General features: G+C 39.6%; 1 protein-coding gene across 8 annotated transcripts in view; it reads right to left on the bottom strand.

Annotated features, from left to right (window-relative positions):
• Positions 1–1117: 1117 nt before the first annotated feature.
• The window catches only part of ZNF449 (zinc finger protein 449), a 34998-nt gene continuing 13105 nt past the window's right edge, over positions 1118–23010 (bottom strand). For 4 of the 8 annotated variants that reach the window (XM_089324239.1, XM_089324240.1, XM_008273242.5 and 1 more), the window contains 2 exons: positions 14542–14655; positions 11511–14361 (listed from right to left, as the gene is read on the bottom strand). In XM_089324239.1, coding sequence (XP_089180365.1) covers positions 13478–14361; positions 14542–14655 — 998 coding nt within the window. In that variant the 3' untranslated portion in view covers positions 11511–13477. Of the gene's footprint in view, positions 1657–7580; positions 9219–11510; positions 14362–14541; positions 14656–23010 lie in introns of those variants that run through there. The other 4 variants (XR_011385470.2, XM_002720320.6, XM_070066761.2 and 1 more) reach the window with 4 other exon arrangements.

The following is a 23010-nucleotide window of genomic DNA, read 5'->3' as shown; positions in this document are numbered from 1 at the left end:
AGTAGAAGATGGTCCAAGTCCTTGGGCCCCTGAACCCATGTGGGAGACCCGGAAGAAGCCCCTGGCTCCTAGTTTTGGATCAGTGCAGCTCCGGCCATTGCAGCCATCTGGGGAGTGAACCAGCAGCTGGAAGACCTATCTCTCTCTGTGTAATTCTGACTTTCAAGTAAATAAATAAATCTTTTTTTTTAAAAAAAGAGAGATGGACTCAGACTCAGGAAGCACAGTGAAAGCAAGACTTTATTATCACTCTTGCAAGATCCGGTATCTGATGAGCAGGCCCACCTGGAACAGTTACAGCAAACAATTTATATCCTAGCCTGCAGGTCCCTCCTCTGATTCCTCATTGGCTGAGTCCTGTTGGGTGTACAATCTCCCTGGACATTGCCCAACTTACAAAGTTACCTTCTTCCTTTCTTTTCTGTACTTTAATTTTCTCTTGAGAGTTGGCTACTCTATAACATCCTGTTTGCCTAGTGAGTTTTGCTAAATCTGTAAGTCAGCTAACAGTAAGTTTCCATTCTATGTTGAAAATGCAACACCAGACATTTTCTTAAAAATCCCTCCTATTTATTTTTATACTTTTTGGTCCCATTTTCACTCTTATTTTTGTTCTCAAATCACCCTCTTCTTCTAACTTGGTTCATCATTCTGGCTATAATTATGAGAGAGGTGAGGATTGACGCTACCATATCCTTTCACTTTCCAAAGTGTCATTCTAGCTAAGCCGTAAAGGAGTCATCAATTCCCACATTCTCTGCCAGGTTATTGGTTAAAGTAGTTGCCCCTGTAATGCCTTTGTGATGGTTCGTTCCATCAGGAGCTGTATTATTTGGGATGCAGCATTTTCCTCCTAATATCCTTCTTTCTGGAAGGGATCTGAGTATATTGGATAGTCAGGCATCTCTTTCCAGCTTCCTCCACCAGCAGCACATCCCACCTACTCAAGCCATATTCCATGGCCTCTGTCAGGATAGGGGAGGCTCAGAGGAAGGGGCTGGAATTCTTTTTAGAGTCACTTTTAAGGGTCATGTGGATGACTGACACACTTTCTATTGGTCCCCTTCTCTTTGTCACAGGGTTTCATTTACCAGTTATTTAACCCAAGTAAAATCTATTTTTAAAAATATTTATTTATTCATTTATTTGAAAGGCAGGGTTGCAGAGAGGCAGAGGCAGAGGCAGAGGCAGAGAGAGAGGTCTTCCATCTGCTGGTTCACTCCCCAGATGGCCACAATGGCTGGAGCTGGGCCGATCCAAATACAGGAGCCAGGAGCTTTTTCTGGGTCTCCCACAGGGGTGCAGTGGTCCAAGGACTTGCCATCTTCTACTGCTATCCCAGGCACATTAGCAGGGAGCTGGATCACAAGTAGAGCAGCTGGGACTTGAACCGGTGCTGTCATATAGGATGCCAGAACTGCAGGTGGCGACTTTACCCACTACACTGCAGCACAGGCCCAAACCTGAGTATAAGGAGTCCACCCTTTCTCTGCTGTTCCTATGGCTGTCTCAGAAGTCAGGAGCACTTGGTATGGATCCTCCCAGTATGGTTGGAGCTTGTCTTCCTTCCCAGTCTTAATCAGCACCGAGTCACCGGGTTGAGAGTGATGAACTACAAACTTGAGTGGTAGATTCTGGGCAAGGAGTCCATTTAACCTTAGGGATGATAAAGTAGAGGATATGGTCAGTACATGGTTCCTTTGAAACTGATCTTTGGTTTCCATTGTAGGTGATCAGTACTCCTATCTAAGTAAAGGAGTCCATGTAATAATTCACAAGGGGACAATCCCACCTCCCTTCTTGGAGCTGTTCTAATCCTAAGGAGTGCTATGGGGAGGGATTTGGTCCAAGGTAGTTTGGTTTCCAAGATTAGTTTAGTAATCTGCTTTGTAAGGGTTTGATTTGTCCTTTCTACCTTTCCTGAAGAGGAAGGATACCAATGAGTGTGGTAGTCCCACTTAATATCCAAGCTTTTCATAAGCCCCTTCAGTGTAGTTGATATAAAATGACTCCCATTGTCTGAATCAATATTCTCTACAAGGCCAAATCTAGCTATAATTTGTTTTAATATTATTTTGATGATATTTCTGATGGTGCCAGTTGTGAGGGAGAAAGCTTCTACTCAACTGGAAAAATGATCTGGCATCATCAGTAGGTATTTTAGTCTCCCAACCTTATGCATTTCCATAAAGTCTAACTGAATACTTTGAAATGGCCTTAACCCAGGAGGTCTCCCTCCTGTGGTTTATTTTCTAATTAGATTTTTATTTATAGCAATGGTATAGATTTTCACACACCCATAGTTTGTATGTATTGCCTCACACATAGCTTGGGGATCCCAGTGGCTCCATTTATGCCTTCAGTTTGAGTGGTTCCTATTATGTGTAAACCAAAGCCTTATTATTGCTCTAGAGATTGTGGAATTAGATTGGATTATTTAATTCCTTCTTCTATTGGAAGTTGCTTAGCAGCTTCATTTGAAGTCTGTTTTCTATAACTCCCATATAATTTCCCCTTCAATGACAATTTGCATGTACTATAGGCACTTCTGCTGGAATTAAGAGGCTTTCTAGAACTTGTTTTATTAATTCCCAATGTACCAGTTCCTTCCTTCTATTATTTACAAAGCCCCCTCTTTGTCCAGATTTTCTCAAAAGTATGTAAAACCCTTTAGACATATTTAGATAATTCACAGGTTTGGGCTGACCAATTGTTAAGTAATTGTCTACCCTCACAAAAGGATTGGCTATTACCATTGATGATAGCACCACCATTGTGTCTTTCCCTCTATTACTTTGGATGAACCATCCATGAACAATCTGTTCCCATCATGCAGTGGCACCTCCCTGAGATCTGGCCTGACCCCAATCTGGCATTCTATAAACTTCTTGTAAGGATGGGGTTTTGTAGTTCACATAGAGAATTAGAACTTGGCATATCCAATCTTCATCTGAGCTAAACTTGGCCCAAAAGGCCAAGGGTTCATGAATTGGGTCTTTAGGCCTAATAAAACAGCAATATCGAATCATTTTTCCCTTTGCTTTTTTCTTGGTCCTAGGGGCATCCCCCAGGAACCCCAACATTCTCTCCAATAGACTAAGGAACATTTTCCACATCCCCTTCCCCAGGCCTAGAATTTTCATTCCCCATTTTCAACCAGTCTTTGTGCCTGAGTTTGCCTGTGCACTCCACATTCCATAATGGAGACTTCTGGCACATCACCCCAAGTTTTCCTGTGAACTCAACCACCCGTAGTAGAGATTTCTTGCACACCCCAAGACCCACTTCATCCATCTTTGGCAGTTTCTCTTTTGGGAGAATGAAACCTCAAGACTCTGCACTCGCTTCATATCTAGGATATGTCTCAGTCACACACACCCCATATCACTCATCCCATCACATGAAATCTTAATTTTTCTAGAGTCCATCTTCATGTCAACTGTATCTTTATTCTAATGTTCATTTTCCTTGTTGTAGTCACATACACTAACCTTATTACAGGCGCCATCTTCATTTTCATACTTGTGGTCTTATGATGACCTTAATCTTAGAAAAGTGGTCATTTTCATCCTTATAAATTCACATTGAACCTTTGCTTTATTTCAGCAGTTATAATTATCTCACATCGAAGCAAGCCTTATTACAGTCATCTTCATGCTTGTTGTCACACTGAACTTTGCATTTATCTAGATGTCGTCTTGTTGCTTAGTCTCATACTGAACCAAAATATTAGTGCAGCAGTCATCTTTATGCTTCTCTCACACAGAACTATCATCTTATTTCAGCAGTCATCACATACGTTGTTTCATGTAGAATCTGAACTTTTTTAGTGGTTGTTGTCTCCTATTGATTCAAAACCATATTCCAATGGTCAATATTATTTTGTCTTGTTGTTAAGGACACTGAACCTTAACATTTTTCAGTTGTCTTCATCACTCTGAAATGTCCCCTTATTCCAGTGGTAGTCTGCATTCTTGTCTCACACGGTTGTGTAATCTTTGGCAGTAGTCATGCTCATGCCTATTGCCTTATTCCAACAGTTATTGTCATGCTTGGTGTCAGACACTGAGTTTTAATCTAATTCCAGTGACTGTCTTCATACTTGCTATCTGACACTGAACATTAATCTTCTAGCAGTTGTCATCATGTTTATAGTCTCAAATGAAACTTTACCCTAATGCCTATAGCCATTTTAATGCTTGCTCTCTCACACTGAAGCAAAAACTTATTCCAGCAGCTGTCTTTATGACTGTTTTCTTTCGCTTATTCATAACCTAATTCTTAATGGTATATACATGGTTGTTATGCCATACTGAACTATAGCTGCTTTGTAATAGTAATATTTACGGTTGTTTTCTCATACTGCAGCTGAATATTACTCCAGCTGTCATTTTTGCATTTGCTGTCTGACACTGAAGTTTAAGTTATTATTGTGGTTATCTTCCTATTTATTTTCTCACATGAATATTAACCATTTTCCCGTGCTTGTTTCCTGATACTGCACCCTAATTGCTCATTCTCATAATTGGTGTCTCATGCTGAATATTAACCTTATTGCAACAGTCATCTTCATGCTTGGTATGTAACACTGATCTGTAAAGTACTTTTATTTTCATCTTCATGATTCTGGTCACACTGAAACTTATCTCCATCCCAGCATTTGCTTTCATACTTGCTTTCTTATGCTGACCTATAATTTAATTCTAGTGTTCAATATCATAATTTCTCCCACTGAAATGTAACCTTGTAACAGTGTTCATATTCATGTTGTTGTCTTACAGAAACTTAGCCATATTTATTTTTTTTTCTTTTTCTTTTTCTTTTTTTTTTTGACAGGCAGAGTGGACAGTGAGAAAGAGACAGAGAGAAAGGTCTTCCTTTGCCGTTGGTTCACCCCCACAATGGCTGCTGCGGTCAGCGTGCTGCGGGTGGCACACCGCGCTGATCTGAAGCCAGGAGCCAGGTACTTATCCTGGTCTCCCATGCGGGTGCAGGGCCCAAGCACTTGGGCCATCCTCCACTGCACTCCCGGGCCACAGCAGAGAGCTGGCCTGGGAGAGGGGCAACCGGGACAGAGTCTGGTGCCCCAACCGGGACTAGAACCCGGTGTGCTGGCACCAGAGGCGGAGGATTAGCCTATTGAGCCATGGTGCAAGCCAATTTAGCCATATTTCATCAGTCATTTGCTTTCCCAGCTGTCTTCTTCATCTTTTCCATTACACTTTCCATTACACACTGGACGTTAACCTTATTCTGTTGGTTACCTTCATGTTTTTTGTTCCACGTTGAATCTTTTTTTTTTTTTCATTTGACAGGTAGAGGTATGGACAGTGAGAGAGACAGAAAGGTCTTCCTTCTGTTGGTTCACCCCCAAAATGGCTGCTATGGCCAGCACGCTGCGCCGATCCGAAGCCAGGATCCAGGTGCTTCCTCCTGGTCTCCCATGCGGGTGCAGGGTCCAAGGACCTGGGCCATCCTTCACTGCCTTCCCAGGCCACATCAGAGAGCTGGACTGGAAGAGGAGCAACTGGGACTAGAACCCGGCGCCCATATGGGATGCCGGCGTTGCTGGCAGAAGATTATCCAAGTGAGCCACGGCGCCGGCCCTTCCATATTGAATTTTAACATTATTCCAATGATCATCTTCATGCCCGTTGTCCCACTCTAAACCTTACACTTATTCTGTTTAACATCTTCATGACTGTTGTCTCATAATGAACTATAATCCTAATCCAGCCATCACTTCTTATTTGTTGTCTCACATTGAGCTAAACCTACACCTAGTGGTCATCTTCATGCTTGCTGTCTCACAGAGAACCTTTACCTTATTACAGTCATCTTCATGCTTCTTGTTTCACACGGAAAAAGAACCTAAATGCACCGGTCATCTTCATCTTTTCTTTGTCAGACTGAGCCATAACCATATTTCAGGTGTCATCTTTATGTTTGTTATCCCACATGGAGCCTTATCTTTATTCAGGAAGTCATCTTCCTGTTTATTGATTCACATTGAACTGTTTATTAAACAAATAACTTTGGCAAAATATCCAAAGCTTGATTTCCTCACCGTTTGCCTTGCTTTTGCCTTGCTTCCCAAGAGTTGCAATCTAGGTCCCCTGTCCTTGAATCTAATCAGGCTTGAGACTGCTGCTAACAAGATACAGCAGAAGTGATACAGTGTCACTTTTGAGGTAAACACATAGAAGTCTTTGTAGCTACTATATTGTTCCCTAGCATTGCTTGCTCTTGGATCCCACATAAATAAACTATTTTGAGACCACCATTATGGAGAGACCACATGTAGTCTGTCAGCTGGCTAATCTGAACTGAACCTGTCTTTCAGCCATCCTGGCTATCCCATTTTGTCTTAGTGAATCCACCTGCTCCAACAGTTCCAGCTCCATATTTGTGAGTAGCCCAAATTGAGGCCCTGCACATTCTGGGTAGAAAAGGGCCATCCGTTGTGCCCTATCCAAATTCCCCATCCATATAAACTGAGAGTATAATAATGCAGCTACTTTTTACACTGCTAAAATTTGGAGTGGTTTGTTACACAGAAATAGATAGAGGTAATGTTTTCAAGACCGATGCAACATCAGAAAGACTTTGTCTAGATGAGCAATGGGAAAGTAGACCACAAAACCTTGAGAAAACAGAGTGCCTTCATTTCTTTTCTTTAAAGGCTTATTTATTTATTTGAAAGTCAGAACTACAGAGAGAGAGGGAGAGACAGAGAGGGGCCTTCTATCCTCTGGTTCCCAGATGGCCGCAATGGCTGGGGCTGTACCAGGCCAAAGCCAGGAGCCAGGAGCTTCTTCTGGGTCTCCCACGTGGATGGCAGGGACCCAAGGATCCTCTGCTGCTTTCCCAGACCATTAGCAGGGAGCTATATAGAAAGTGGAGCACCTGGGACTCAAACCAGCAGCCATGAGGAATGCCAGTGCCACAGACAGAGGCTTTATCTGCTATGGCACACCACAGGCCCCACCTTCATTTCTTATAAAGGAGAAATAAAGCTAGAACCAAGAAAATATATTTGCAACTGATAATATAGCCCTAAAATACATGAGACAAAACACAGAATTCAAGTGAAAAGTGAAGAACTCAATAAAAAGAGTTGGAAGAAAGATTGGATAACAGGTACCAAAACACCATCAGACAAAAGTGAACAATTTCTAATGTTTCACAGCATGGGGTATGGGATAACTATATTTCATAATAACATTCTGTTATGTATAAAATACTGGAGGAGAGGGGGTATTAGGCTACAAGCATGAGGAAAAGATAAGAAGACAGAAAGGCTGGTCACCTGGCTTGATTGTCTTATACTGTGAATGCATACTGATGTATTGCATTGTACCCCATAAAAGTGTACAACTATTACATGATAATCAAAAATATAAATAAAATAGAAAAAAATAATAGTTTGATACTTAAGTATCTCTCCCTCAATTATGAATAGAACTAGGCAGATTACCAACAAAGAAATAGAAAATCTGAACAACATATTCCCCCAACAACAGTAAGAAAAAAGATTCCTCCCAAGTGCATATGAAACATTTTCCAGAATAGGTCATATGTTAGGCCATAAAAAAGCTTTAATAAATTTACATAAATGAAATCATTTAAAGTATGTTCTCCAGCTACAAAGGAGTGAAATGGGATGGGAATAGAAGAAAGAAATTCAGAAAATGCACAACTGTATGGAAATCAAACAATATCCTCTTTTTTTTTTTTTGACAGGCAGATTCGACAGTGAGAGAGAGAGACAGAGAGAAAGGTCTTCCTTTGCCGTTGGTTCACCCTCCAATGGCCGCCACGGCTGGCAGGCTGCGGCCAGCGCACCACGCTGATCTGAAGGCAGGAGCCAGGCGCTTCTCCTGGTCTCCCATGGGGTGCAGGGCCCAAGCACTTGGGCCATCCTCCACTGCCCTCCCGGGCCACAGCAGAGAGCTGGCCTGGAAGAGGGGCAACCGGGACAGAATCTGGCGCCCCGACCGGGACTAGAACCCGGTGTGCCAGCGCCGCTAGGTGGAGGATTAACCTATTGAGCTGTGGCGCCGGCCACAATATTCTCTTAACTGTTGCTACAAATAATAAAACAGAAGAAGAAATAGAAAATATTCAGATTAACGAAAATGAAAACAAATTATACCAAAACTTATGGGATACAGCTATAATTCTTAGAGAGAGATTAAGAGCTGTAAACATTTTTTTATTCCCTTAAACAGCTCACTTCTCAATACTCCCTTTCAAAAGTGCCATTTCTCTCAGTCTTACCAAAGCCCCTGGTCCTACTTCTAGAACAATTGACCAGGACTGGACTCTTCTAGAGAGCTCAAAAGTCTGAAACAGAGAAATCAAACCACAACTCTAAATGCAGCTACAATTCTTATCCTTCAACTGTTCTAGTTGCTAAAGAACTGTGGAAGTTGGCTAAATCTCACTGCTTTGTCTGCAACACCTTCAATGACAGGGAAAAATTCAAACCAAGATGGTTACTGTATATTACTCATCTTTATGTCCTATTCAGAGCTCCTTCTCAATGTGCTCTGTCTTGAAAAATACAGTATCCAAGTTTTGGAGTCGGATTTCCCCTTAGAGGACATTAACTCCCTCATGCCACTAAACTCCCATTCACCTATTTAAAGACTCCTAAAATTAAATGCATAAACAAGCTCTTGGTTTAATGTAGCTTTACCAAGACCAGATTGTGTACACAGGGGAGGGCACAAATTTTGGTAAAGATAGAACAAAAATTCAATTCTACCATGTATTGCAAGAGAGTCTCTCCTATGGAGAGTCTCTCCAAGTTATTTGCTAATGATTAAAGGTGCAAGCCATTATAGATTCACTGCAATGAGGGCAGGAAAAAGGTTACATTGCAGAGATGACACATGATTGGTCTCTTAAGAATTATTGGGGCCAGTGTTATGGTGTAGTGGGTAAAGCCAATGCCTGTGACACAGGCATCCCATATGGGTGATGGTTAGAGTCTGAGCTGCACCACTTCTGATCCAGCTCCCTGCTAATGTATCTGGGAAAGCAACAGCAGATGGTCCAAGTGCTTGGGCCCCTATACCCACCTGGGAGATCCAGAAGAAGCTCCTGGCTCCTGGCTTTGGAGCAGTCCAGCTCTGACCATTACAGCATCTTAGGAAGAGGGAGGGATTCCAAACCTTCCCAGGAAGCAGTGTAACAGTTTCCCTCTCTCCACTCTAGGCAAAAATGAGGGACATCTGGTTTTTCACTGTTCACCTTCTACTTCCCTACATTCATAGGAAGGGAATGTAGCTAGGAAGAGATGGCTAAAAAACTATTTCAGATATATTTCATCATGGGGTAAACAAGCCTCTTCCAGGTCCAACATGGTCTGATCTTCAGGAAAGCCCTGAAACCTTAGAGTTTTGAAGTCATCTCCAGTAAGTGCTACTACATCCATACTCTTGTATTAAGTGATAAAGATGTTGATAAATATAAATATTTGAAATAATGTTTTATAATATTTTAATATGCTTAGGATCTTTAAAAAAAATATGAACTTAGGTCCTTGAGAACCCTTGTCTGATAATGCCAGCTAGAAGACTGGATAGAGGCTAACCTATATATCCTTCAGGAAGCATGGAAGCTACCACCTCCAATCCCTGTTATTAAAGTCCTAGAATTGGGGCCTGAGCAAATTGATGACTAATGTCTAAGGAAAGGCTAAGAGATGAACTCTCTTTTCAATCAATCAGTTCCACAGGACTAGACAAGAAGGAGAAACAGGTGTTCGGTTCAGGGCCCAATAGTGAGCTTTGGTTACATATGAGCATATTCAGCCCGTATCTCTAGGCTAGGAAGGATAGAGGGTAGCAGGAATGAAGCTCATGCTGTTTCCTGGAGGGGCTGAGCCCCCTTTCTCTTCAGAATGCTATGGGGATTGCAGGTGCAAGATGCAGCAAAGTGGGAAGCCTCTCTTCCTCCACCTGCTGGTGAGCCGCTGGGGGGGTTGATGTCCCTGTATTTTCCCCACTGTCCTGCAGTGTAGCCTGGAAAAAAACACCCAGGGTACACTTGGAAGCAATCCCTGCAGATTCAGAATGTCCGTAGTTGCGAAATCCTTAGTGGGACTGCTGCAGGTTCTGTCCACTTTCAGGAGGACAGATGAGGATGGTATCTTGAGGGTGATCCTGGATCCCAGCCTGGTTTGGAGAGGCCAGGACCCTCTGAGGTCTTTTAGCATCCTGTTTTTTACTGCCAGTCTCAATACCTAAGCAACTATTAACAATTGCTATATGATATCTATAGAGGACCTCAACAACAAAAACAAAATATCCTTGCTAAGGGAAATGGGAGTACAAATGTGTAGGGAAGGCAGACCAGGAAGCAACCCACCCAACCTGCCACTGCCCTTTTGCAAACACCAGTAAGATATTAATGTAATTGAGAGGTCCAAGACTAAATATGTGCACTAAAATGGAACTCTTATTTTGTAGAGCTTTTAGGATATTTACCAAATTCTATCAAATACAAGTCTTAAAAAGTCCTAAATGAGCTTTCAAAGCAGAAATTGAGTGAAACCTATTTTCTAATCACAATGTAGCAATACCAAAAAGGAAAAGGAAAATGACAACATTGTACTGCAGATAGCTCAAAGAAGAATTATAATGAAAACTATATTAACAAACAATATTGAAACTCCCAATAAGAATATTATATATTAAAATTATGGAATGTGATGAAAGCCATACTTAGAAGAAAATATGTAGCCTTACTTTTATCATTAAATAATGAAAACAAAATACGTTGACTATTGATTGAAAGCTTACATTATGTAGGGCCTTAACATAATATACTTAGTTTAATCTTTGTAGACTTATGAGGTAGATACTGTTTTTTTATTTTTTATAATAGTTAGGAGGTATTTACTATATTAACCTGTTTCTTGATTCAATGCCACAAATATTCATCAAATGCTCATCATATATACACAGATGAATACCAGATATTTTCTACCCTGCAAACATCTAGACAGTGTGTTTATGATATAGATGAGGAAGATGCAGCTCACATTATGATTCTAATTAACCTCACTGCTAAAATTTGACTGTATTAAATGCTAAAAATGATGCATAATCACAGTACTGTGGGGGGGGGGTCGGTGTTGTGGGTTTAGTGGTTAAAGCTGCTGCCTGTGACACCAGCATCACACATGGGCATCAGTTTGTGTCTAGATGCTCCACTTCTTATCCAACTCCCTACTAATGGTCTTGGAAATGCAGTAGAAAGATGCCCTAAGTGTTTGGGCCCCTGCCATCCACATGGGAGACCTGGATGAAGCTCCTGGCTTCGTCCTGGCTCAGTTCTTGTTTTTGCGGCCATCTGGGGAGTGAACCAGTTGATGGAAGATCTCTCTCTCTCTCTCTCACTCTTTCAGATAATAAATCTTTTTTTAAAAAAAGAAGCCAAATGTGGTGCTTGTAGCTCTAAGCTGCTCAAACAATTAATCAATGTAAGTGAAGCAAGAAGAGCATATACATTTTCATTTTATTAAAATATTGCATAAATACAGAGCAGTTGGGCACATCCATTCTAAGGCACTGTTCTGGTTGAATGCAAGTCCACAAGAGAGAAAAGAGAAGCCATTACATTCAATATTTTTCATCTCTACATTCAGACTCCTCCCATGTTACATGTTTATTGCTACTGGGATCTCCATTTTAACCCCAGAATTATAGCAGCATCATACAGGGACCTGGATGTCAAGAATTAAAGACACATCCTGGCTCTAGCACTTTGATATGATTTGGCACTTGATTATAAACTCTCTTGCATTATTCTCCATTTGTTTCCCAACTCTTGTTTAACTAAAGATATAAACTCTTTATGAGCCTGACTCATGACTTATTTTCTTTACCATTAAGTCTAGAACAGGACTAATTAGGTACATGGTATATACCCTCCCAAATACTTATATCTCATTCCCGAGAACTGCAAAGGATTAGAGTAGATATACTCTAATTCTTTAATTCTAATTTAAGGATTAGATGACCAGATACCTTCATAAAGGGGAAATGCTTGAATATCCAATTCTTGTATTTTATAATAAGGAACTAGGCTCAATGAATATTTTCAGGTATTAACAGTCTTAACTGACAATGAGAGTTCTTCCTTCACTATTGGAACTTTAGTTGTTAGCGTGATTATATGAGAACATTTATATAAGTAGCAGTGTATGTATGATTATAAGAAAATTCAAAGAGGGTGGGATCACTGAGAAACTTTCTAAATTAGTGACCCTTGCCTCCTTAAAATGATGTGTATGCATGTATGTGTGTGTATGTGTATATGTGTGTGTGTTTGCATGTGGGTGTATTACACAAAAGACATACATGGTTAAAAAATGTTTCATAATACCCTTGAAACACCTGGAGATAACTAGGCTTGGGAATTAACAGGAATATATTGAGAGTTATAGAAATATTTGCTTAAGGCAGTGTGTTCCAAGGGATATCCGAAAAATACTAGTTCTGTGGACTATTATTGGATGCATATGAAAAAAGTTCTGGGGCCAAGTGGATTTTGGAAACAATGAGTCAAAAGAGATGCATTTCCCCCCTTTACTAGAGGACCTCACAGATATTCTCAAATGGTGATGTACACTATGGATCTAGGTAGAGGAAACAGCAGGCAGCGATTCCTAACATTATTTGTAAAATTATCTCACAGAACTATGTTCTATGATGCATACTTAGGGAGACAGGGACTTAAAGAATGAGTAAAAATGAAAAAGCACTGAATAACAAAAGACGAGTGAAAAGCAGTGCATGCTGATTCTTCAGGGAATCTAAATGAAATTAGATTGTACTTGTACAACTTAAATTGTCAAATATATTCTTCCACAAAGAGATCTTACTTATTCTGTGAACAAAATCAATTACCAAATCAATACTGTTCCAAACAGACTAGAAAATTTTATAAAACTGAAAAATAAAGGTTAAAAATCTTAATTTTCTTAAACATAAAAAAAGTTTCAATGGAAGTAATTCAGATCCTACCAGACAAATTACATACATCCTTCATCCTTGTGTTCCTGACACACTTTTACTGTTTTTACAAAATTCACTGTCTCCTTTACTGTCACCTGGGGGACAATTAAAGATCTGATCTAATATAATTATCTTTAATAAGATGCAGTAAGATAATTATGGTACTGCTGTAATAAAGGTGTCAGATAACAATGGTATCTAAGGATTGTCATCATTTATGGTTGTTTTGAACACAAGGTTTTTCACTGTAATTAAAAAAAGAGTTCTGGAGACAGCATAAATCAAATATAAGAACTCATATGCCTTGGAAGATGGGTTTTTAAAAATAACAAACAAAAATTTGTTATAAGCCCAAAGAGGTTCTTCCAAGACAAATAGGCTGCTATAGGTTAAGATGCTTTTGAGTTAGTGTCAACTTCTGTAGGATCTGTTTCCCTTAACAATTCTTAAAGAAGTCCTCTAAAGTGAGTGACTTGGTGCATAATAAGGCCTGCTCTCTGTCTGAAGCTTTTTGAACAATGGCTACACTTGTAAGGCTTCTCCCCAGTATGGATTCTTAAATGAATAACCAGGCTTGGTCTCTGTCTAAAGCTTTTCCCACAATAATTACATTTGAAAGGTCTCTCTTCAGTGTGTGTTCTCTGATGCAAAGTAAGTGCTGTCAATCGACTAAAACTTTTCCCACAATTAGGACATCTATGAGGTTTTTCACCTGTATGGGTTTTCAGATGTCTTTTAAGACTTGATCCATGACAGAAACTTTTCCCACACTCAAGGCATTTATATGTTTCTTCTTCAGAATGGGTTCTCTGGTGCCCAATAAGGTGTGACCTCCGAGTGAATCGCTTTTTACACACGGTGCACTCATAGGGCCTCTCCCCCGTATGAAGTCGTTGGTGTCGATAAAGGTCTGAACTACGGAGGAATCTTTTCCCACATTCAGGGCATTTGTGAGGTTCCTCTCCTGAATGAATTCTCTGATGCCCAGTAAGTTGTGACTTCCGAGCAAAGCATTTTCCACACTGTGGGCATCGATGAGGTTTCTCTCCTGGATTCTTTTTCTTGTGGGGTTTAGGGTTGAGAGGTTCTTCTAAGTTGGAGCTCTCAGCTGTCTCTCCTAGAGTGGGGGTCTGATGATCTACAAGTTTTGTTAAATCTGGCTGTAAGTCCTCTGGAGGGGGTTCCCAGTGATTTTCTAACTGTGCATATTCTTTTTGCACAATGGGACCATGGAGGGCATTCCCCTCTAAAGTTACAATAAATGGATACATATTCTCCAGTTTTTTCTGTTTTGAAGTATCTTCTTCATTTTCTAACCCAATCTCAAAACCTGGGAGAGAAACAGAAATTGCAGATATCATTTACTCCATGGAGAAAAGGAAAATGAAGAGTTTTATTAAACCACTAAAAAGGAATATAGAAGTTTCTAAACAAAATTCCAAACTTTACCCGATTGAGGTTGAATTCTACTTTTCTTCCTTCCATAGTAAATCAATGAACAATTACTTACCTATCTTGGAATCAAGTAATTGCTTCATTTCTTTGGAATCCTGTAGTTCCTTAATCCATGGTTCTTCTCTCTGCTCCAATGGGAAGTTCACATCAAGCTTTGGTAATGGATATCCTGGCCACAACAAAGAAAGGGAAGCATGATGGTTTGACTCATCGAAGATCTTTCCAAAATTTAGGCTGAGTTTTGGACACATGGCCTATTCATATTAACTTTCTCTTCAATTACTTTTATTTCATCTGGAGTCACAAGAATCATTTTAAATCTATAATTTATCTACTCTCATAAGCAGATTCTGTCATCTGCTTTATTTTTCTTCCAATTTATGGATCATACTTTCCTGGTAACATGCACTCCTCATACTTTTTGTTGGAAATTATATATTTAAACTGGACATTATACTAATCCTATGTCACCCCAGGGCTTTTTTATTGTTATTTGCTTGAATATTTGTTTGTTTATCTGTAGCTTGTAAATATTGGATAATTTCTGTGAAGTCCATTCCACCCTGCAATACTAATTATTATCAGGCATAAGTAATGTTAATATGAGATTGTTCCTTCTGGCGTGCATCCTTAGGTATACACAGTCATCCTGGAGAGCCAGTTGGTTTTACAGGGTCAGAGAAAAATATTTGAAGAAATATTGACCTCAAACTTTCCCAAATATACTGAAAAATATTAATATGTACATCTAGGAAGCTCAGTTCTGAGTAGAATAACAAGGAAATCCATAAACACAAGATTCTAAAAACCACACAAAAGGATAGACTCATCACTCATAAGGGAATACCAATGAGATTAAAAGCTGTTTTCAATTTGTTAAGTCAACAACAGGAGTCACTGTGCACTTACTCCTCATGTAGGATCTTTGTCCTTAGTGTGCTGTACATTGAGATTTAATGCTATAACTAGTACTCAAACAGTATTTTTCACTTTATGTTTCTGTGTGGGAGCAAACTGTTGAAATCTTTACTTAATACATGCTAAACTGATCTTCTGTATATAAAGAGAATCGAAAATGAATCTTGATGTGAATGGAAGGGGAGAGGGAGTGGATAAGGGGAGGGTTGCAGGTTGGAAGGACGTTATTGGGGGGAAGCCATTGTAATCAATATTCTGTACTTTGGAAATTTATATTCATTAAATAAAAGTAAAAAAAAAAGCTAAGTTTTCCTCAGAAACAAGGGAGGATAGAAGGCAGTAATATAACATAGTCAAAGTGCTCAAAGAAAAATGAAAATTGTCCATGAAGAATATTTTATCCAGAAAAGCTGTTGTTCCAAACTCACTTTGAAATAAAGATATTCTTGAGAAAATAAACTGAAAGAATTTGTTGCCAGCAGCCTTGCCTGACAAGAAATACTAGTAAGCACTTCCTCAGTCTGAATGCAGGTAACCCCAGATGGTAATTCGAACCCACATGGAAAAAACAGCACAAGTAAAGGTAATTACATAAGTTGAAAAGATAATTTAAATAAAAAATTTTACATCTTCTTTTCTTTTAAAAGATTATAAAGCAACTGAATAAAACAATATGTATACAGTGTTTTCCTGGGCATATAACATATGAAAATGTAATATATTTGCCAATAAAGACATAAATGAGGTGGGTAAGGATAAAGTGCATTGGGTTAGAGAAATGACCCCAGTTGCTAACCCAAATCCATTGGAACAAATGAAGAAAGTCAGAAATGATAAACAGTGTTAATGTAACATAACCTTTCACATATAATTGTTTTCCTTTCTTCTCTAAAGAGAATTAACTTTTAAAGACACTCTCTTCTTTCAAAAGAAAGAATATTTGAAGACTCTCTTTAAAACTCTTAGAATTATATAAAGTAATAGTAATAATGTATTTCTGGGTTTATGACACTGTTAATATAACATGTATAATAGTAATGCCACAAAAACAGGGAAAAGCAAATGGAACTATATATGAAAAATGATTTTATATTTCAGTGGCAGTAAGTCAGTATAACTTAAGCCAATTGTGGGTTAAGATGTACAAGGTAAATCATAGAACAACCTCTAAGGAAATAACTTTTAAAAGTGAAAATTAATTAAGGTAAATAAAATATTATATTAGAAATATTTACTTAATGCAAAAGAAGGTGGTAAAAGAGGACCAGAGGAACAAGAAATCATGAGGCATATAGAAAACAGAAAGCAAAATGGCAGATGTAAATCCAATAATATAGAAATAATATTAGGCGGTTGGAGTTGTGATGAAGAAGGTTAAGCCTCCCTCTCTGATGCCAACATGCCATATGGGTGCTGGTTGGAGTCCTGGCTGTTCCACTTCTGATCCACCTCCTTGCTAATGCACCTGAGAAGGTAGCAGAATATGGTTCAAGTGCTTGGGCCCCTGGACCCACGTGGGAGACCTAGATCCTGGCTCCAGACCAGCCCAGCTCTGGCCATCTGGGGAGTGAACCAGTAGATGGAAGGCCTCTCCCTCTCTCTCTCTCTCTCTTTCTCTCTCCGTGTATAAATCTTGCCTTTCAAATAAATGAACAAATCTTGGAAGGAAAGAAGGAAAGAAGGAGGGAAGGAGGAAGGAAGGAGGGAGGGAAAAATAAAATTAGGGACAGGCTTTTGGCTTAGTGGTTACGCCACTGGTTAGGATATCTGCATTCCTACACTGGATTCAGTAGCTGGGTTCAGTAGCTGGCTCCAGCTCCTGATTCCAGCTTCCTGCTAATGTGGATCCCGGAAAGCAGGAATTATGGTTCAAATGATTGGCTTTCTGTCACCTACATGGGAAACATGGATTAAATTCCCAGTTCCCTGTTTCACACTCTGATCTGAAGCCAGGGGCCAGGTGCTTCTCCTGGTCTCCCATGCGAGTGCAGGGCCCAAGCACTTGGGCCATCCTCCACTGCACTCCCGGGCCACAGAAGAGAGCTGGACTGGAAGAGGGGCAACCGGGACAGAATCTGTCGCCCCAACCGGGACTAGAACCTGGGGTGCTGGCGCCGCAGGCTGAGGATTAGCCTAGTGAGCCGCGGCACCAGCCCATATATACACTTAATTATAGAATATGAAAATACTTGCAGCAAAGATCAACAGAAATAGAACTAAACAATTCAACAATAGTAGGTGGATATTTGAATAACCCCTTGCACTAATGGATAGAAAATCTAGACAGAAGATCAACAATAGAAGATACAAAAATACTGTAAACCAACTAAATATAACAGATATTCATAGAACACTCCATTAACAGTAGCAGAATATGTATTTTTCCAACAATTTTCCTATAAAAAATTCTCCAGGAAAGATATAGTGCTACATCATAAAACAAATGTTCTGAAATTTAAAAAGATTATAATTGCAAAGTCAAGTCTCCCACCAAAATGGAATATTAGAAATAATTACGGCTGGTGCCGCGGCTCAATAGGCTAATCCTCCACCTAGTGGCACCGGCACACCGGGTTCTAGTCCTGGTCGGGGTGCCGCATTCTGTCCCGGTTGCCCCTCTTCCAGGCCAGCTCTTTGCTGTGGCCCGGGAAGGCAGTGGAGGATGGCCCAAGTGCTTGGGCCCTGCACCCCATGGGAGACCAGGAGAAGCACCTGGCTCCTGGCTTTGGATCAGCGCGGTGCGCTGGCCGCATGGCGCCAGCCGTGGCGGCCATTGGAGGGTGAACCAACGGCAAAAGGAAGACGTTTCTGTCTGTCTCTCTCTCACTGTCCACTCTGCCTGTCAAAAAGAAAGAAAGAAAGAAAGAAAGAAAGGAAGGAAGGAAGGAAGGAAGGAAGGAAGGAAGGAAGGAAGGAAGGAAGGAAGGAAGGAAGGAAGGATTACATCGCTTCTCAGCCTTTTGGCTAAGATCAAATGTAGAAATAATGACAGAAATAAATTTGAGGATCTTACAAATAATATGGAAATTAAACAACACACTCCTAAATAACCAATGAAGAAATAAAAATTGAAATTAGAGATATTTTTAGATAGCAAAATGATGCTGTTTTGATTACAGTAGCCCTGTAGTATGTCTTGAAATCTGGTATTGTGATGCTTCCAACTTTATTCCTGTTCAAGACTGATTTGGCTATTTGGGAGTCTTTTGTGTTTCCATATGAATTTTAGTTTTTTTTCCCCTAATTCTGTAAAGAATGATATTTTTTTCCCATTGGTATTTTGATGGAGATTTCATTGAACCTGTAAATTGCTTGGATAGTATGGACATTTAATAATAGTAATTCTTCCAATCCATGAATATAGAAGGTCTTTCCATTTTGTGTGTTTGTGTGTGCGTGTTTGTGTATGTTTTCTTCAATCTGTTTCATTGGTGCTTTGTAATTTACATTGTCGAGGTCTTTCACATCCTTGGTTAAGTTTACTCCAAGGTACTGAAATTTTTTGTAGTTATCATGAAATGGGATTGGTCTTGTAAATTCTTCTTAGTGAGCTTACTGTTGATGTATAAAAATACTACCGATTTTCGTGTGTTGATTTGGCATGCTGTAACTTTACAGAATTTACCTATTATTTCTAATAGTTTCTTAATGGTTCCACTCTATATAGAATCATCTCATCTGCAATCAGGAATAATTTAATCTCCTCCAATTTGTATGCTAGTTTTTTTCCTCTTGCCTAATAGCTCTGGATAACACTTCCCGAACTATATTGAGTAAGAGCAATGAGAGTGCACCTCCTTGTCTGGTTCTAAATTTCAGTGGAAATGATTTCAGCTTTTATCCATTTAATATAATGTTGGCTGTGATTTTGTCATTTGCAGCCTTTATTGTGATGAGGTATATTTCTTACATATCTAACTTGTTCAAGTTTTTTTATCATGAATGGATTCTGCATTTTATCAAATGCTTTTTCTGCATTTGTTGAGTGATCATACAATTTTATCCTTCAATATGTTAACATGATGTATTATGTTTATTGATTTGCATATATTGAATCATTCCTGCAACCCAGGAAAAATCCCACTTGGTCAGGGCAAATGATTTTTTGATGAGCCGTTGACTCTATTTGCTAGTATTTTGTTGAGAATTTTTGCACTGATGTTAATCAGGAATCTTGGCCTACAGTTTTCTTTTATTGTTGTGTGGTTTTGGAAGCAAGGTAATGCTGGTTTTGTAAAATGAGTTCATAAGGGCTCTCTTTCTTTTGATTGTTTTTATAAAGAATTGGTGTTAGTTCTTCCTTAAAAGTTTGGTAGAATTCAGTGGTGTGGCCATAAAAATAGACACATACACCAACAGAACAGAACAGAGACACCAGAAAGAAATCCATGCATCTGTAGCCAACTTATCTTTGACAAACATGCTAAAAACACTCCCTGGAGAAAGGACAATCTCTTCAATAAATGGTTCTGGGAAAACTGATTTCCACATGCAAAAGTTTGAAATAAGACTTCTGCCTTTCAACCTATACAGAAATCAACACACTGCTTTCCCAGGCCAAAAGCAGAGAGCTGGATTGGAAGTAGAGCAGCCAGGACATGAACTGGTGCCCATATGGGATGCTGGTGCTGCAAGCAGAGGCTTAACACATTACACCACAGCATTGGCCTCAGGCAATAATTTTTTTTTTTTTTTGGATAAGATGCCAAAAGCACAGGCAATAAGAACACATACAGACAAAGGAGATTTTATCAAACCACGAAGCTCTGTTCATAGTGAAGAGGCAACCAACAAAATTGGAGAAAATATTACTAAACTGTGCATCTGATAAAGGATTAATATCCAGAATACACAAGGAATTTAAAAATCTCAACAATCCCTTTATTTATTTATTTATTTTGACAGGCAGAGTTAGACAGTGAGAGACAGAGAGACAGAGAGAAAGGTCTTCCTTTTTCCGTTGGTTCACCCCCCAAATGGCTGCCACGGCTGGTGCGCTGCGCCAATCTGAAGCAAGGAGCCAGGTGCTTCTTCCTGGTCGCCCATGTGGGTGCAGGGCCCAAGCACTTGGGCCATCCTCCACTGCCTTCCAGGGCCACAGCAGAGAGCTGGACTGGAAGAGGAGCAACCAGGACAGAATCCGGTGCCCCAACTGGGACTAGAACCTGAGGTGCCGGCACCGCAGGTGGAGTATTAGTGAGTCGCGGCACTGGCCTCAACAATCCCTTTAAGAAATGGGCAAAGGATCTATACAGACATTCTTGAAAAGAAGAAATACATGAATAAGCGCCTAGGGGCAGGTGTTTGGCCTGGCAATTACTCTGCTAGGGACCCCTACATCCCATAGTGGAGTGCCTGGGTTCAAGTCTCGGCTGCATTTCTGATTCCAGCTTCCTGCTATTGTGTAATCTAGGAGGCAGTAGGTGACAGCTCAAGTAGTTGAGTCCCTTCCACTCACATGTGAGACCCAGCTTGAGTTCCTGGCTCCTGGCCACCACTTGGCCCTGCCCTGGTCATTGCAGGCATTTCACTCCCATCAATCAGTACATGGGAGCTCTCTGTCTTTTTGTCTCTCTGCTGTTCAAATAAATAAGTAAATATTCTAAATGCTCAGTTATATACCAGCCATCAGGGATATGCAAAGAAAAACCACAATGAGGTATTATTTCACTCCAGTTAGAATGGCTACACACTGGGGCCAGCACAGTGGCGTATTGGGTAAAGCTGCCACCTGTGGTGCCCATATCCCATATGGGTACTAGTTTGAGTCCCAGCTGCTCTACTTCCAATCCAACACCCTGCTAATGTGCCTGGGAAAGCAGCGGAAGATGACCCAAGTACTTGGGCCCTTGTACCCATATGGGAGATCTGGAAATAGCTCCTGGTTCCTGGCTTCTGATCGGCCCAGCTCCAGGCACTGAAGCCATTTGGGGAGTGAATCAGTGGATCAGAGATCTCTCTGTCTCTGTCTCTGTCTCTGTCTCTTTCTCTCTGTAACTCTGCCTTTAAAAAAAAGAGAAGAATGGCTATTAACCAAAAGTTAAAAAAAAAAAAAAGCTGGTGAGGTTGTATAGAAAAAGGAACCTTAATACACTATTGGTAGGAATGCAAATTAGTAAGCCATTGTGGTGAACAGTATAAAGGTTCTTCAAAATACTAAAATTAAAATTATCCAGCATTCTAACTTCTAGGTATATAATCAAAGGAAATGAATTCAGCATATGAAAGAGATAATCTGCACTCCCATGTTCACTGCAGACTATTCACAATAGCCAAGATATGGAATCAACTTAGACATACATCAATGGATGAATGCATAAAAATGTGGTATATCTACACATAATGGAATGTCACTCAGCCATAAAGAAGAATGAAATCCTGACAACTGTAACAAAATGGATGGAACTGGACATCATTTTGCTAAGTGAAATAAGCAAAACACAGAAAAACAAACAGCATAATTTTTCTCTCATATGTAGAAGGCAAAATGTGCATGCACATGTGTGTGCACATGTATGTGTCTGTAGTTGATATGAATCTAAAATAGTGATTACCAAAGGCTGGAAAGAGTGGCTGGGATTGAGAAAGATTTGATAATGGGCACCAAAATGCAGTTGGGTGAATACACTTTGTGTGTCTGTGTGGGTGCAATCTGTTGAAATCTTTACTTAGTATATACTAAGTTGATCTTCTGTATATAAAGATAATTGAAAGTGAATCTTAATGAAGAATGGGATGGGAGAGGGAGTAGGAGATGGGATGGTTTGCGGGTGGGAGGGTGGTTATGGGGGGAAAACCGCTATAATCCAAAAGTTGTACTTTCAAAATTTATATTTATTAAATAAAAGTTAAAAAAGGAAATAGTATTATACCCAATAAAATTCACAGGGATTTCATGTTTACATCCAAAATTTAAAAATTAAAAAAATGTAATTAGAACATGGTATGAAGTACTGCCCAATTCTAGATTCAAAAATAAAGCCAGTTAATAACATTAAAATTAAAAAAAAAACTAGATACAACATAAAAACAAATATTTTGAGATAAAAGAAAATGAAAACACTGCATATAAAAACATAAGGACACAGATAAAGCAGTGCATGGGGGGAAAGTTATAGCTGCAAATGTCTATATTGAAAGGGAAAAAAAACTCAATAACCTCAGTTTCAACCTAAAAATACTAGAAAAAGAAGAGTAAACTAAACCCAAAACAATAGGGAAGAAGGAAATAATAAAGATTAGAGTAGAATTTAATGAAACACAAGACTGCAAGACAACAGAGAAAGCTGCTGAAACCAAGATTGTTTCTTTGAAAACATCAACAAAATTAACAAACCTTTAGCTAGCTTAGACAAAAAGAGAGAAAATTCAAATTAATATAGTCATAAATGAAAGATGATGTACTACTACAAACCTTTTAGAAATAAAAAATTTAACAGCGATCACTTTTCAGTTAAGTTTCAGCACTTAAGAATAATTGTGTATTGATTACAGTATTCAAAATATAAGAGTGGGAATAAGAGAGGGAAGAGATGTGCAATTTGGGACATGCTCAAGCTGACTTACCTCAAACGGTAGAGTTAGAAACATACCAGGGGATTCCAAT

Source organism: Oryctolagus cuniculus, chromosome X (genome assembly GCF_051225735.1).
Source record: "Oryctolagus cuniculus isolate XC-2025 breed Fujian yellow rabbit chromosome X, ASM5122573v1, whole genome shotgun sequence".
Taxonomy (NCBI): Eukaryota; Metazoa; Chordata; class Mammalia; order Lagomorpha; family Leporidae; genus Oryctolagus; species Oryctolagus cuniculus.
Note: the sequence above shows the minus strand (reverse complement) of the source record. Positions and strands in the feature narration are given on the sequence as shown.